Source organism: Cetorhinus maximus, chromosome 2 (assembly GCF_964194155.1).
Source record: "Cetorhinus maximus chromosome 2, sCetMax3.hap1.1, whole genome shotgun sequence".
Classification (NCBI taxonomy): Eukaryota; Metazoa; Chordata; class Chondrichthyes; order Lamniformes; family Cetorhinidae; genus Cetorhinus; species Cetorhinus maximus.
Genome location: NC_135880.1, coordinates 63,757,545 through 63,773,893, shown reverse-complemented (window position 1 = coordinate 63,773,893; position 16,349 = coordinate 63,757,545). Strand labels below are relative to the sequence as shown.

The following is a 16,349-nucleotide window of genomic DNA, read 5'->3' as shown; positions in this document are numbered from 1 at the left end:
CCAAATATCCTTCCTAAGGTGTGATGCCTAGAACCAATCACAGTCACTTCAGGTGGGGTCTAACTAGGGCTGTGTATAGCTGAAGCATGATTTCTATTCCCTTGTATTCTAACCCTTTAGATATAAAGGATGTTAACTTTTTTTGGTTAATTTCTGTGCCTGTAAGGCATTTTAATTAGTCATGTGCCTGGATCCCAATGTTTCTTTGAATCTTTGTTTCCAGCTTTTCACCATTCAGAAAGCATCCTGTTCTATCCTTTTTAGATTGAAAGTAGATGACCTCACATTTGCCTGCATTGAAATGTATTTGCCAATTTTACCCATTCATTTAATCATTCAGCACGGGTGGGATGAGGTTTCTGTAATTAAATTTTTTTTTAAAATTGGGGGGCAGAATTTTTCAAACCTATATGCTAAGGTGAGTGAATCTGCTCTGTGGACATTTTTTCCGGAATCTTAAAAACTTTATTCATTGGTTTAAAATACTTCAGCTCCCAGAGGCAGCTCTCTGCCTTCAGGGAGCTTTCATTGCACGCTCCCCCACGCCTGTGCTGACTTCAGCAATCCCCCTCCTCCCATTTTGTGTATCTCCCGCCTCCACCCCAGCAGCACTGAGTTTCTCAGCATGCCTTTCATGCCGGCGGGCCGTTAATTGACCAGCCAGCATGAAATCACGGTTGGGGGCCGATCGCGGGCAGCGGGCCATTTCCTGACTGCTTGTGGGCCTGTCCACCGCGCCCGCCCGATGACCCGAAAGTCCTGCCATTAAATTTCTCAAAGGTGACTTACTTTTAATAAATCTATGATGGCTGTCTTTGATTAACCCACATATTTTTAATGCTCACTAATTTATCTTAAATTATGGATTATAAGAGTTTTCCCACAGCTGATGCTAGACCATAGTTGTCCATTTATCTTTTTATTTTTTGCCACTGTGTTTTCTAGAAATTATTTTTTAAATAGTGACCTTTTCTCTAATGCTACTGTCCATCCCAAGTATACTATGAAAACTAATATGTTAATTTAAAAAAATCAGCTTGCTCAAAACCCACCCCCCAGCAAAAGGGAAAACCATTCTACGGAATCAATATTCCAGTACAACCATTCCAATGGCAAGTGGCCATTTTTATGTATCCATTTAATTGCTAACTAGGCAGCCAAACCTTGATGCTACAACTGCGTCTGATCTTGCCTTTATTTTAACACTTGCTTGCTTTCCAGTAAGAATTGCTGGATAGAACATAAGATTGGGGTCCTTGGGTATATTTTTTCCTCTAATCAAGTAAAATAAGTTATCAATAAGGTTTAGTACCAAATGTATACTTAATGACTGCACCGATTGTGAAGTAGTTCTCGCTAATCATCCAGGGAAACTGGCAGTGAATTGTCTTTGAAGTAAAAATATATTTATTGTAGCTGTCAGCATATGGTATGAATTGTAAAATTGCTGAAAAAAGAGATATCTAAGCTTTTCACCTTGTGCTCATCAGGGCACTTTGCAAGAATACCAATATAAGGAGAAAGCAACAATTTATAGTGTACGTGAAGAGAGTGCTGATTGGTTGGCAAATGAGCTCTGGTAGAGGCGTTGCCATGGAGAATGCACCAGTGATGGTGCATGAAAGTTAACTGCCAAGCATTGTTTGAAATTTAAACCAGGCAGCTTGACCCTGATTGGTCAAGGCATTGCTCTGAGGAATGAGTCAGTGAATGACCATAATTTATTTTGTTTAGTTGAAACAGGTGCAATGTGTGCACATGTTCTATGTCTGCAAAGAACAGGGCCCTGTGTATTAACATACGTAGCTTCCAGTACATGCACATGCGCCAAACTGAGTCCAACTGACAATCTTAAATTGGTTGTCAGTGTAACTCATAGTACACTGAGGATTATTTAGCAAATGTTGTCCAATCACGGAATCACATCTAATGTTGGACACTGTTTTGAGTTTTGCAAGCACGGGCTAGGTGGTACGGTCTGTACCTTGCCTGTTGCGAACAGCGGCTGGGACATGCTGTTTGATACGATCCACCAGTCTTTAGGATGTATGACCTACATACCTAGCATCTCACTGGCACTGAAATTCATATACGACATTACTCATTTGGGTGATAGGCAGAACGTCTTTATAGCTTGATGGCAGCATCCTGTTAGTGGCGAATGCCACTTGTGTTGCTACTGCATAGTAGAATGTGAAACAGCTAGCTTCACCTGTTACTCAAGTTTTTGAGATACCATGCCCTTCCGGGGTGATCTGAGGTAGGCTGGGCACTTTTCATGGCTGAAAGTGACAGCCTTAGGCCATTCATGAGTTTGCGTGAAATACAGTGAGAAATAAGGTGATCAGGGTAGTCATTATCCTGCAGGACACCTTTGGTGCGCCCTATTTCAGCATCAAGCTTGCATGGTGGGCAAATGGCTTGGGCCCCATTTACAAAGTGCTGATAAGACCAATCTTATAGTGTGTGGAACTGTAAGAATCCCATATAACCAGTGAGAGTAGGCTTGTGGTACACAGTGGTAGAGAACCCCCTGGCAGATTTCTCAACTAGTACATCAAGGAAGAGGAGTTCATTTGACTGTTCCATTTGAAAGTTGAATTTGAGCACAGGATGGAGCCCATTAAGACATGTAAAAAAATTGTTACATGCAGCTGCGGATTTAACTATAGCAAACATTATACACATATCGGAAATATGCGAGAGGTAGGAGGTTAGGTGCCATTGCATCGAAGAGACGTTTCTCACAGAATCCAACAAAGATGTTTGCGAGAGTTGGGCCTAGAGGGGATCCCATGGGAACACCATCTATTTGGGCATACATAGTGTCATTGAAGCTGAACTTAACTGCACAAGATGCCGAGTTCGTAAGTTCAATGAATACTGATTCACACAATGGTGGCGGGTTTAGGTTATCATGATGTAGTGCTGCAATACAAATATCTATGGCTTGCTTAAGTGGAACATTGGTGAATAGGCTAGCAATGTCAAATGAGCACATGGGCATAGCATTGCTATCGATATGCAAGTCCTGTATGGCCTTCACAAATATGAAGGAGTTCCTCGTCATGTATGTGGAAAACTTGGTCAAAACTGGCTGTAACAATTCACCCAACCATTTGGACAATTCATATTGTGCAGAATCAGACATAAATAAGATGGGGCTTAAAATGACATCAATTTTGTGTGTCTTGGGCAGCCCATACATACACGAATGTAGCGAACCATGAGGATGAACCCTATCATATATACCATACGGTAGCTCATCACTCTTACACAAGCCCAGCAAGCATTCTTTTAGCTTACTTTTGAGCAGGCTATCCAGTCATGTTGAGCGTCAGGTCCAATGGATACGAACGGATACAAATTTGGACCTCCCTCACCCCTCGCATATTTCCAATATGTGGATGATACATTTGCTATGTTTATTTCTGCAGCTGCATGTAACAATTTCCTTACATGTCTTTAATGGGCTCCATCCTGTGTCCAAATTAACCCATGAAATAGAACAGTCAAATGAACTCCCCTTCCTTGATGTACTAGTTGAGAAATCCGCCAGGGGGTTCTATACCACGGTCTAGCACAAGTCTATCTTCATTGGTCAATATACACGTTGGGATTCTTACAGTTCCATATGCTATAAGATTGGTCTTATCGGCAACCTGGTAAATGGGCCTGAGCCTTTTGCTCACCATGTACCAGAAGCTACATATGTTAATACACAGGGCCCTGATTTTTGCAGATAGAAAGAGAATGTACACACATTGCACTTGTTTCAGCTAAACAAAATAAATGACAGCCATTCACTGACTAATTCCTCAGGGCAATGCCTTGACCAATCAGAGTCAAGCTTCCTGGTTTAAATTTCAAGCCATGCTTGACAGTTAACTGCCAGTCATCACCACTGGTGCATTCTCCATGGCAGTGCCTCTACCAATCAGCACTTTAATCACGTACAGTATAAGTTGTTGCTCTTCCCTGATATTGGTGTTCTTGCGAAGTGTCCTGATGAGCATGACACATAGCTTAGACATGTCTCTTTTTTCAACAATACTCAAGTCCTATATCACCCAACGACTAATTGTAAAATGTTATTAAATTCTTATGTGGGTTAAAAGTGTAGTACCTGAGAAACTCTAGTTTTTGTAAGTCTTAATCTCTGGATTAAATGAAATTGTCAGGATCATATTGTAATGTCTCTTGCCAATCTCCACATTATACTTTATTTTTTGTAAAAGCAAATGACCTTAAGTTAGAAGAGCTTAACAATACTGCCAATGAGCATAATTTTATCCTATGTCTTGAGTATTGTCTCTTTTTATAATTGGCAGTTTGTAATCTTTTGATAGTTTCTTCATATAGTGTTTCGCACATCTGGTCCTATAATCTTGAGGGTGAAAAGGCAAGAGAATGAAAGACTTTGAAAAATCCCAGAGTGACAAGGGACTGAACTTCAATGAGACTCATTTTTGAATTCATCCTATTGCTTGGACCCCCAAAGGAGATGCCTTTCCCACCCCACCTTGCCAACACCAGCCCACCCAGTGAAAGCTATGGGGCTACCTGCTTGGCATGGGCCTTCCCTTGCCACAGGTAAAATAGCAGCGGGGGTGGGATGGGGCACTAAGGGTCCCAATCGGCCCAAGGACTGGTGGTCCGTCCAATGCCTCCACCGTTTTCCCCCCCCCCCCCACACCTCTTTAAAAAAAAAAAATTCTGGAGAGGCGGGGGCTGAGCAATAAGGTCAGGGACAAGCTGCACACTGCAATTTACAAGTCTCCTTCCTTCAGGGGGGCCTAAAACCGCCCTTGGTTTCTGATCCTTTGTTTACCAATAGGGATTTTTAAAAAACTTTTCCCTTCAGCACTAAATGATGGAAAAGTTCAAAAATATAAAATAATTAATTCCTAAATGGTATGTATTTGTTGTAGAACCTTGAGCAGGACCAGTTGTTGTTGAGCTTTTTTCAGTGAAAAAGTTAAAGGTTTGTTAATTCTTAACTAAGGAACTTTTAAGGCTTCCTCAGTAGTTTTATAATCGCAAGGAAGAGGTTTTAAGACTAAACTCGTTAGAACTAGTATAACACCGTAACTTGTTTTAATTTTCTTTTAAATTCCCTCAAAGTCTTGGCTTTATGTTGCACCATAGTGCATCTGATAGCACTTCACCATTAAGTAAGCAGACATGGGAGATTTCATAAACAACAATGAGATGAATGGCAAGTTGGCCTATCTTTGATCATTTTCTTTGAGGGAAGGAAATAGCTGGAATGTAGAGTGAGCTCCTATTCTTCAAATAGCTTACTAAAATCTGCCCGAGCCATTGGACAGATGCATGGGATTTTGCTTTAACCATAAAGCCTTTGTACTGCGCAGGCTGTCAGCTTAGGTTTATGTTCCTTTCTTGGAGTGGGACTTGAACTCATGACCTTCCTTTGCAGAAAGGGTACTACTAGCTGTATCAAACTGATAATTTAATTTTTGATTTTCTATTATTTGGCTGCCCAAAATCAATCGCAGTAATATTTTAGCATGGCCTTACTTTTATTTTGTTAGATACAGTTAATCTAGGATGACAGTTCCCATTGGTATAAAAGCTTGCTTTCTTATAGGTGGCTAATATAAACCCAAAAGACAACTCCTATACTGTGAAGGATTTTGTGTATAAGGAGGTTCAGCGGGACTGGCCTGGTTACTCGGAAGAGGATCGGCAATTGTTTGACAGAGTGGTTTCCAGGTAAATCGACTTCAATTTGTTCTAGTGGATTTTTTTTAAAAGAAAAATAAAGGCAAGCATTCTCGAATCTTTGCAACTGTGGAGCCAATGATTAGAGTTCTGAAAGATATTCAACAACAACAACTTATTTGTATAGCGCCTTTAACATAGTAGAACGTCCCTGGGCACTTCACAGGAGCATTATAAAACAAAATATGACATTGAGCCACATAAGGAGATTTTAGATCCGATGACCAAAAGCTTGGTCAAAGAGGTAGATTTTAGGGAATGTCTTAACAGAAGAAAGTAATGTAGGGAGATGGCGAGGTGTAGGGAGGAAATTCCAGAGCTTAGTGCCTAAGCAACTGGAGACACAGACACCAATGATGGAATGATTAAAATCATGGATGCTCAAGAATACAGAATTAGATGAGCGTGGATATCTCAGTTAAGGGGCTGGATGAGATTACAGAGATAGGAAGGGATGAGGCCATGGAGTGATTTGAAAGTACTAATGAGAATTTTAAAATCAAGATATTGCTTCACCCAAGCCAGTTTAAATCAGCGAACACAGATGACAGGTGAACGGGCCTTGATGTGAGTTAAGAAGCAGGCAGCAGAGTTTTGGATGATCTCATGTTTGCGGAGAAAAGGCTTTGGGATAAATGGTCTGCAGAATGTGAGGGACCATTTCCCAGTTTTACTAAGACAACACACAGCAAGCAAACCAAACGAGAGATCATTCAGGCACCAGCGCAATATGAGACTTGTTACCTTGATAGTCAACAATTCAGCTCTGCATCTTTATTGAGAGGGGTGGAGAATTGCTTTTAATAGCACATGTTTAATGCTTCAGAGGTAGAATTTTTTGTCTCAAAAAGTATTTACTGCATTGTGGATTAGATAGAATTCAACAATTTTATATTTACTTTGGAGTTGCAGTTAAAATTTCTTGATTTATGCTTAGTTCTGGTTTCAACCTGTTGACAGGAAGCATTTTTCATTAAGACTGCTATATATGTAATGAATCACTATTTCATTGAGATTCAATAATTTATTTTAATAGATCACTTAATATTATCATCCATATGAATCACTAACGTATTCTAAGAGACCTCAAAGAAAACTGCTTCAGCATCTTGAAGAATTGATGGGTGTTGTTGGAGTGATAATGCCAAGCATGCAAAAGCAGCCAAAATCTCTTCCTACTTCTACATCGATCAAATGGTTCTAGTTCAGTGTATTATCCAAAATCTTCCAGTTAATATTTTAAATCCCAAAGCTAGAACACAATGTTTGTAACAGCATGAATGTTGTGCAGAACATTTTAATAATTTGAAACAAATAATTCTCAGTTGATTACATATTAGGGTCTCCTCCATTGACAGTCCAGTTGTGCGATCAGTGACATGGATATATGTAGCCAGCTGTTGCCTTGGTGCATGAGAGCAACAATCTTTAGACAAACTGAGGTGGAGCTTTGTTTGCTGTGAAATACCTACTACTATCATTTATCTTGAACACAAAACAATTCCCTTAAAAGTATTGAAAATGTTAGTAGACAAAGGAAGTACAAAGGTGATTAGCTCCTGTATCTTTTTGTTGTTTTCGTCAAACCTGTCACAATGTCTCTCTACCAGGAAACAATCTTCAGCTGCTTCATCAATGACCTGCCCTCCATCAAAAGGTCAGAAGTGGAGATATTTGCAGATGATTGCACAATGTTCAGATATTCACGACAGCTCAGATACTGAAGCAGTCTGTGTCCATATGCAGCAAGACCTGGACAACATTCAGGCTTGGACTGATAAGTGGCAAGTAACATTTGTGCCACACAAGTGCCAGACAATGACCATCTCCAGCAAGAGAGAATCCAACCATCTTTCCCACCATGCTGCCCCCCGCCCTCCCTGTTTGACATTCAATGGCATTATCATTGCTGAATCCCTCACTATCAACATCCTGATAGTTACCATTGACTAGAAACTGAACTGAACTAGCCATATAAAAACTGTGGCCACAAGAACAGGTCAGAGGCTGGGAATTCTGTGGAGTGTAACTCACCTCCTGACTCCCCAAAGACTGTCCACCATCTACAAAGCACAAGTCAGGAGTGTGATAGAATACTCTCCACTTGCCTGGATGAGTGCAGCTTCAACAGCACTCAAGAAGCTTGACACCATCCAGGACAAAGCAGCTCGCTTGATTGGCACCACATCCAACACCTTAAACATCCACTCCCACCACCACTGACACATAGTGGTAGCAGTATGTACTATCTACAAGCTGCACTGCAGCAACTCACCAAGGCTTCTTCGACGGCACCTTCAAAACCCACAACCTCTACCACCTAGAAGGACAAGGAAAGCAGGTGCATGAGAACACCACCACCTGCAAATTCCCCTCCAAGCTATGCACCATCCTAACTTGGAAATATAGCGCCCTTCCTTCACTGTCACTGGGTCAAATTCCTGGAACTTCCTAACAGCACTGTGGATATACCTACACCACATGGACTGCAGCGGTTCAAGAAGGCAGCTCACCATCACCACCTTGGGAAATTGGGGACGGGCAATAAATGCTCTCCTAGCCAGCAACGTCCACATCCCGTTAAACAATAAAGAAAAGACCTTTTTTATAGGTGCTTGTTATAGTGGACTTTTGGGCTGACCAGGCACTGTGGGCACACTGATAGCTCTTGGTGGCTGGAGGTTGACAGTTGCCAATGAGGCACTGACTGAAGGACTGCCTTGATGGGATCTTTGAGGCCTTCACTGTTAATTTTCTTGCGGTATTGCTTCTGTTGCCTCTGCTGTTTGGGGGCCTGGCTGATGCAAATGGTAAATTGGCTAAGGCAGCAATTGGTCCAACAGTCATCAGTGTCACATTGGAGGCATTCCGAATGCAATGAAATATAAAGCTGTGCAAGTTATTAGTATCAGAAGGATAAGCTCATATCTTAAATGGCTCTTGATGGATTTGAACAAAACTCTTATTTTTTTTCTGAGCTGTAACTCAGCATCAATAGAGAACCACAGGTTTATTATTTTTACCTCCCACTGAAAGTGGGAGGAGGTAATGTTTTTGCCCCTTCTAGTCTGTAAATAACATATCTCAAAAACTGATGGTCGAATTTCAGCAAAATATGGTACATAGGGTATGGCCCAAGGAAGAATCACTTAGTTTTTGGCACAGATGCAGATCTGGATCTTGGAATTTTTTAAAGGATCTGTTAACATGGAGAAATAGGGCAAATTGATTTTTTTCCCCAGAATTTTGTTGTGGGTTAAATGTTATTAATTATTTGTTTTTGAATGTTGTGGATTGTCTCAGCTGCTGTAGTGGGATTTGTCAAAGCTATCAAAACATGAGCAGAGTTTTCAGAGCAGGTTGTTGAATGTGGATTGGCCTGAAGCCGCCTCAATGAGTTGGGAGCTCTTAATAAAATTTTATTTTTTTCAGCTTTGTAGTTAGTGTATCAGCTAGGCATGGCAAAGCTTCAAGGAAGAGGTATGTAATTGTAGTAATATTGAGTCAACAGTGTGGCAGAGGCATGTGCTCTTCTGAGTGCCCTCTTCACTTATTTTGGTAGATGTGATCAATAACAAAGGATGCAGTTCACTTGCCATTTTTTAATTTGCTGATAGAATAGCTACTTTTCATATCAGAATTTGATCCTTGGTTCAGTGTTAGTATTCTCACCTCTAAACTAGAAAGTTGTGAGACAAGCTCCACTCGGTAACTTGAGCACATAATCTAAGATTTCAGTGCAATACTGAGAGAATACTGCACTGTTGGAGGTGCTGTACTTCAAATGAGATGTTTAATAATATTAAACTTGTAAAAATAATATTATAAGGTAATATCTTGTCCATAAAAGACCTCTGGCATTATAGAAGAGCAGGGGACTTCTTACCATGTCTTTGCCTATTCTCACCACCCCCTCCAATTCTTGACTTCTTTGAAGGTTAGCTGAAATGTTTTAAAAACAAAATCTTTATATTGCCATACTATTTTCCACATGTTTTATAATGTCCAGTGTGCATTTATTTTGTTCTTCAGCCAAAAGATTTGCCCTGAAAAAAAATGACTAAGCTTAATTTTAGTTAAAATAAAAAGAACGGCTTAGCTGAAGAATATACAGTATGATTTTTTTACAGAACAGATTATGATTATTTTTAAAAATATTCTGAACTGGTTAAAAGGGAGTTAATTTCACAACAGATATTAGGAAAAGAGCCTACTGGGTAGAGTGCTCAATTACAATTTGGGAGAAGACAAGGCTTTGAAGTTAGAAATCTGAAATAAAAACAAAAGTGCTGGTGATACATACCAGCTCCATCAGAATCTGAAAAGAAAAAAGGCGAGTTAAGTTTTGAAAGCTGGTATAGAGCTTTCATCAGAACTCCTTAGTTAATGAAGAGAAGCAACAGGATCCATTTTTGTAGCGCAGTCTAAAAACTTGTGTTGTAAAATGTTAATGTGAAGCACTCAACACTACACCATCCCTAATCCCCATACCAATCCACACATCCTAATCTGTTCTACCTAAAATCTTCTGCACTTGCCCATTCGTGTGTGTACACTTAATAGAGCAGAATAGATGCTAATTGCAGCTATATTGTGATTGCTATTCTTGTTTCAGAATTTAATTTGCCTTGTAATGCAAATCAATATATGAAGCAAGCGAATATGTAAAGTCCAATTCAAGAGATGTTCTTGAAAGTGAAGATATCTTCATTATCCTGATTTACATTGCATGGTTCTACAAGGTGTATTAATTTCAAAGATCTAGTTATCCAGATAACCAAAATTTTCTACTGATTATTGTAAACTACTTTTGGATATCACCTTGTTGCTAATACATTGCCTGAACATTTCCCATGCTGGATGAGTTAACATGAAACCTGAGGATTCTATTGATGTATTCACAATGTTTCGTGCAGTGTGACGAGCTAATATTAATTTGACTCTGTTAACATAAACTATTGCCAAATACAAGTGCAATGCTAATGCTGCCAGCCCCTTCTGCACAGATGGTGGCAACCCCCAAAGTAAGCTTTGGGATTTGCTTAGGTCAATGGCCAGAAAGACTTTGAAAATCAGATTTTCCTAGAAACCACTCTTGTCAAAGATAACTTGAAATTGCCGTTGGTTGTGCAAATCCAGCATGTAGAGAAATGGTAGCACTAGTGTGGGTCTTGCACAGTATAAACAGTTTTTATCGCTTTGCTAATCACTTTTTAAGCTGTTGTATGCAAGGGTTTAATGTTTAAAGTCAAGTATATCTATGTGAATCAACTTGTCGTGAAAATATTTTAAGACATCCTAATTTCTTTCCAAAACTGATAGTGTAACAAACTGTTCTCCTTTAAAGTCCTTATTCAATAAAATAGATGTATTGCATGAAGGCAGAGTATTTGAGGAAGCTGAGTATTCAGATGTGCAATGAAATGTCACTAGGCCTAATCTAGAAGTGAAAATTACGGTTTCACTTAATTTGAGTCACTTGTTGGAGGAAAATTGTCTATTGAAGAAAATAGAAACTGTTAATGATGATCAGCATTAGCACAAAAGGTCCAGTTACTATACAAGTTCTCGTCCCTGACTATTATTGTACAGTGAAATGAAAGCTAGCAAAGATGAATTAGAACTCTAGTTCCACATTGCACTGCGTTTACTGGCTTCTGAATGGTCAGTAAATTTTAGCACAGTAAATGTAAAGACATGGACCGAACCGGACGGGAAACCATCTGGTTCTTTGCAGACTGAGACCCAGGAGTTAAAATCTCTAGGTTTGTCTACGTGGGCCCCATCATTCTCTTTTCCCCCCCACCCTACCACACCCTCAGACCTTCAGGAAAGTGCTAGCTGGCTTCCTGCAGAGGGATTACCACTACAGTCAGGCAAGTGGTGAGAAGTGGATTTCAGAAATCCTCAATCAGGGTAGCAGAGGGAAGATTGGGCAAGTCGGAGCACTCCTGCTCCTCCTGGTCCAATGGAAACACAAAAAACTATTAAGTAACCTTTCTGGACCTCATGCAGTCCTGGATCTGCTTGCCACCAAGTTGAGCTGGCGAGAAGCCAAGACCTGCAGGGTTAACATGTTCCCATAAGTTTTTAACAGTGATCCACTGGGTAGCTTGGAAATCTGTTAAAGTTTGCTTGGCAGTAGACTGCAGTTATGCTGCAAAAGGAACACCTCAAACAATGCAAGGTGGAAGCTGTTGAACATTAGTTAGCTTCAATGCAGCCAGCAGTCAAATTGCTGACATTAAAACAACTGGTAAAACAGTGGTATATATTTAAAACTGTTTTGCATTGAAACAAAGATGATAGGTTAGCTGAGATGGCCACCTGAAAACTTCCTCTGGAACATTTTTTTTATTTAGCAAATTCTATTGTCTGATGTGCACTTTTGCTAGTTTCATGGATTTCAGACTGCATTACACATTGCATGTTATGCATATTGCAGTAATTTGTTTTCTGACAGAAATAGAATTCTGACTGTACATGGATGTAATGAAAACAGTAGATTTAACTGCATGGATCTGAGATGGGAAGATGAGTCTGACTCTTTTTTTTGTGTTCTGAATCTTTGAAACAGAAAATTATCCCAGCTGCAGAATTCTAATAGCCATCAAACAGACCCTGTTCCATCAAGCCCCCCTAAAGATAGAGGATCCACATCTCCACCAGAGGTAAATAAAATCAGTTGCCAAGTCTACAATTATTACAGATTGTACAAAGACCGTGCTCATAATCGGTAGACCCTAATTGTGCAGGTTTGTTTACCAATTTCTAATGCAAATTGTTTGTGGTTCTCCAATATAAAGAAACCGCGTGAAGCATGATGTGCTGACAGGTTTTGAAATCTTCCACAGATAAGATCTTTAACATAGAATACTCTTGTAGTAGCTGAAAGATAAATTTGTAGCTGTCTTTGGGCTTTCTAAGTAGGCCTTAAGTGCCTTCTGCTAGGCAGCAAGCCTCATTGCAATTACCTAACTGTTTTACAAAGAGATGAATTTTGAGGCCTTGCTGGGGTGCTGTAAGAGTAACGTTGAAAAATAACAGTTTTCAACTCTTTGCGTCTGTGAGACTATTTTCATTTTTTGACTTCCAACCTGTTGAACAACAAATATCTCTTGATAGACAAATAGTAAAAATTACTTTATGGAAAAAATAGGACACCTAAATCTTGTGCAATGCTGCATAACATTTAGATTGACATCACATGAGACAAGTTTCTTTGGGTACCTTTATGATTCCATTACTTTATTCCATCTTGTGTGATGATGAGAATATTAGAGATATTGGGCCTATTTTTACTGGAACAGAGAATGCTAAAAGGAGATTTAAGACACTTTCAAATTTTGATGGGAGCTTATAGGATTACTAAGGAAAAACTAAATTCTGAGAATCATTAATGGAAAATTAACAAAGTGAGGAAAGCGCTTTGACTCATAGAAACATAGAATTCTTTCAGAACAGGAAGAAGCCATTCAGCCTGTCATGACTGTGCTGGCTCTCTGCAAAAGCAACTCGACAACTGCAACTCCACATCCTTTCTCTGTCGACCTGCATCTTCTTTCTCTTTAGGTGCTTATCCAATTCCCTTTTGAAAGCCACAACTGAATCTGTCTCCACTGCACTCTCAAGCAGTACATTCCAGATCCTAGCCATTTGCTGTTTTTAAAAGAAAAAAGTTTTTCCTTGTGTCACTACTTGTTCTTTTGCCAATCACCTTAAATCAGTGTCCTCTGGTTCTCGACCTTTCCACCAACGGGAACTTTTTCTCTCTCTCCTCTGCCTCGACTCCTCATGATTTTGTATGACTCTCTCAAATCTCCTCTCAACCTACTCTCCTCTAAGAAGAATGACCATAGGTTTTCCAATTTATCCATGTCACTGAAGTCCCACATCTCTAAAACCATTTTCATAAGTCTTTCCTGCACCTTTTCTAAAGCTTTCAGCATCCTTCCTAAAGTGCAGTGCCCAGAATTGGACACAATACGTTAGTTAAGGTTGAACCAGTGTTTTATAAAGGTTCATCATCATCCCTCTCCTTTTGTACCCTCTGACCTGGATTTTTACTGAGTCAGGCCAACTTGGGATCCTTTTAAAAATGAAGGGTGATGCTGGATTCCTGCTTGTATTCCTGTTTCTGACAGTTCTGGCTGTCACACGATGAGGATGTGTGTAGCCCACCCATATGCAGCACTCCCGTCCTTGCAGGCTCCATTGTGGTTCACCACAACAACCACCAACCCTACCCCCACCCCCTGCACCTCAGAGGATTATAGGTCGCTGTCCTGCAACAGTAAGTTGACCGTTACATGTATCAGCATTGTGTAACTGTTGAGATGCATGAGGATACTCTTCCCATTTGGCAAAATGCTACTATGTATTCAAAACTGAAGAAAACACTGCTTGGGAACTCTAGTGTAATAATCTGAAGTTACTTAAATGTCCACAGCCCTTTAAATTATAAAAGAAAAACTGGTCTGCAGCTTTCACTTAAAGTAAACAGACACTTGCTCCTGAGGACTTCATTGAATGATAGACCATCTAGTGTAGCTTAGGAAAAAACAGAGCTATCTGTTTTTGCAGTTTTGATAGTCTTCGTTGTTTCCATTTGGAAGGGTTTGATTTGACATCTGGGGCCATTACAAATGCTTGGCTGAATTCCAAATGCTACAGGACCACCTATACATCAGGGGGCTGTGTAGACAGTTTGACGGTTAAAAAGGGTTGTTAAAGGATTATCTGTCTTTGATGTGGTTCCTGAATAGATGTGTATTTTTTACAGTGGATTGACCATTTGAGGGAATGTAACTTTTTCTGAATGGTTTCTTTAAATGTGCTTTTTTTCAGTATAACATTTGTTCAAGTGTGAGCTCTATTAGATTGTTGGAGTTTTTTTTTCATGTCCATTTCCAAGACACAGCTGCTGAGGTCTGCCCATAATGGAGACTGGGTAAACAACTATGGAGGACATATAGGTGGCATATGGGTGCTGTGGGAATGAGAGGTTTGAGGGCCTTCCATTCATCACAGCAACTAGGCCATTGTCCAAGTAAACAGAGGTGGACATTCTAGCCTGCCAGCCTTGCCATCTGCTCATCTCCGTTGCCGTCTTGGGCCTGCATTTGGAGGTGACAGGCCCAACCCCATCCTGCCCCTGCCTCTCTGGAAGGAAAATATGGTGGATTGGGACCTTTTTAAGGGAGACAGGTTTGCAGGAACAGGAAGTTTACAGATTTAACCTTCCCGTCTCCTCCACAAAAATTCAGTCCTATGCCTCAATTCATATAACCCAGGATCCAATATGCCTTTTTTAACCACTTTCTCAACATGCCTTGCCAGCTTCAAGGATTTGGGCACATATATCCCCAGATGCCTCTGTTCCTGGACTCCTATTAGAATTGTACCCTTTTAGTTTACATTCTTCCTACCAAAATGTAACCTTTCATACTTTTCTACATTAAATTTCATTTGCTGCATGTCTGACCATTCCGCCAGCTATTTGTCGTCTTGAAGTGCATCACTATCCTCCTCATAGTTCACGATACTTCAAGTTTTGTCATCGGCAAATCTTGAAATTGTGCCCTGTAACCCTAAGTCTGGGTCATTAATGTATATTAAGAAAAGCAGGTATTACCAAACTCTGGGGAATCCCCATTATATAGCCTTCTTCAGTCAGGAAAACAACTGTTTACCACTACTGTTTCCTGTCATTCAACTTTGGCATGCTGCCACTTTCCCTTTTATTCCATGGGCTTCAACTTTGCTGCAAGCCTGTTGCGTGGCCCTTCATCAAATGCTGCAAAACACTGTTACCACATCATAAAATTCAATCAGGTTAGTTGAACATGATTAAAAAATTCACCCTACCCTTCATTAGTTAAGCCACACTGTCCAAGTGACATGCTGTCTAGGCTTTTCACCTTGCAGTCATCAGGACTCTTCGCAAGAATACTGCATGAGAAGAGAGTGTTGATTGGAGAATGCACCAGGGGGCATTTGACTGCTAAGCCTGTGTTCAATTTCAAGCTACGCAGGTCAACTCTGGCCAAGCCATTGCCATGGAGGATGAACCAGGGAATGGTAGTTCCCCAGGTTTTGCTTAGTCGTCAACATCCCTTTGGCTGTTTACAACAGGCAAAGTATGGACCGTATCCAGCCAGCCCATACTTGCAAAGCTCAAAACATTGTGTCCAATATTAGATGTGATTCCACAATTGGACAACATTTGATTAACAATCCTGATTGGTTTTCAGTGTAATTCTTAGCATAATTTAAGAATATCAATCGGGCTTGCAGTGTGGCTCAATTACACATGCTGGAAACTCTATGTATTCACACACAGGGCCCTGTCCTTTGCCGACAGAAAGACCATGCCCACACAGTGCGCCTTTTTTCAACTAAAAGGCTTCGGGGACAGCCATTCCCTGGTTCATTCTTCATGACAATGGCTTGACCAATCGAAGTCAACCTGCCTGGTTTGAATTTGAAAAAAGCTTGAGTTAACTGTCCCTTGGTGTATTCTTCATGGCAATGCCTTTACCAATCAGAGTCCACTTGGCAACCAATCAGCACTCTCTTCTCATGCAGTATAAACTGTTATTCCC

The 16,349-nt window shown here is 40.3% G+C and overlaps 1 protein-coding gene across 2 annotated transcripts in view; it reads left to right on the top strand.

Annotated features, from left to right (window-relative positions):
* ell2 (elongation factor for RNA polymerase II 2) overlaps positions 1 to 16,349 on the top strand; it is a 168,102-nt gene that overhangs the window by 107,286 nt on the left and 44,467 nt on the right. For both annotated transcript variants that reach the window (XM_078565467.1, XM_078565458.1), the window contains exons 6-7: positions 5,612 to 5,736; positions 12,323 to 12,416. In XM_078565467.1, the coding sequence (XP_078421593.1) occupies positions 5,612 to 5,736; positions 12,323 to 12,416 (219 nt within the window). The remainder of the gene's footprint in view (positions 1 to 5,611; positions 5,737 to 12,322; positions 12,417 to 16,349) is intronic.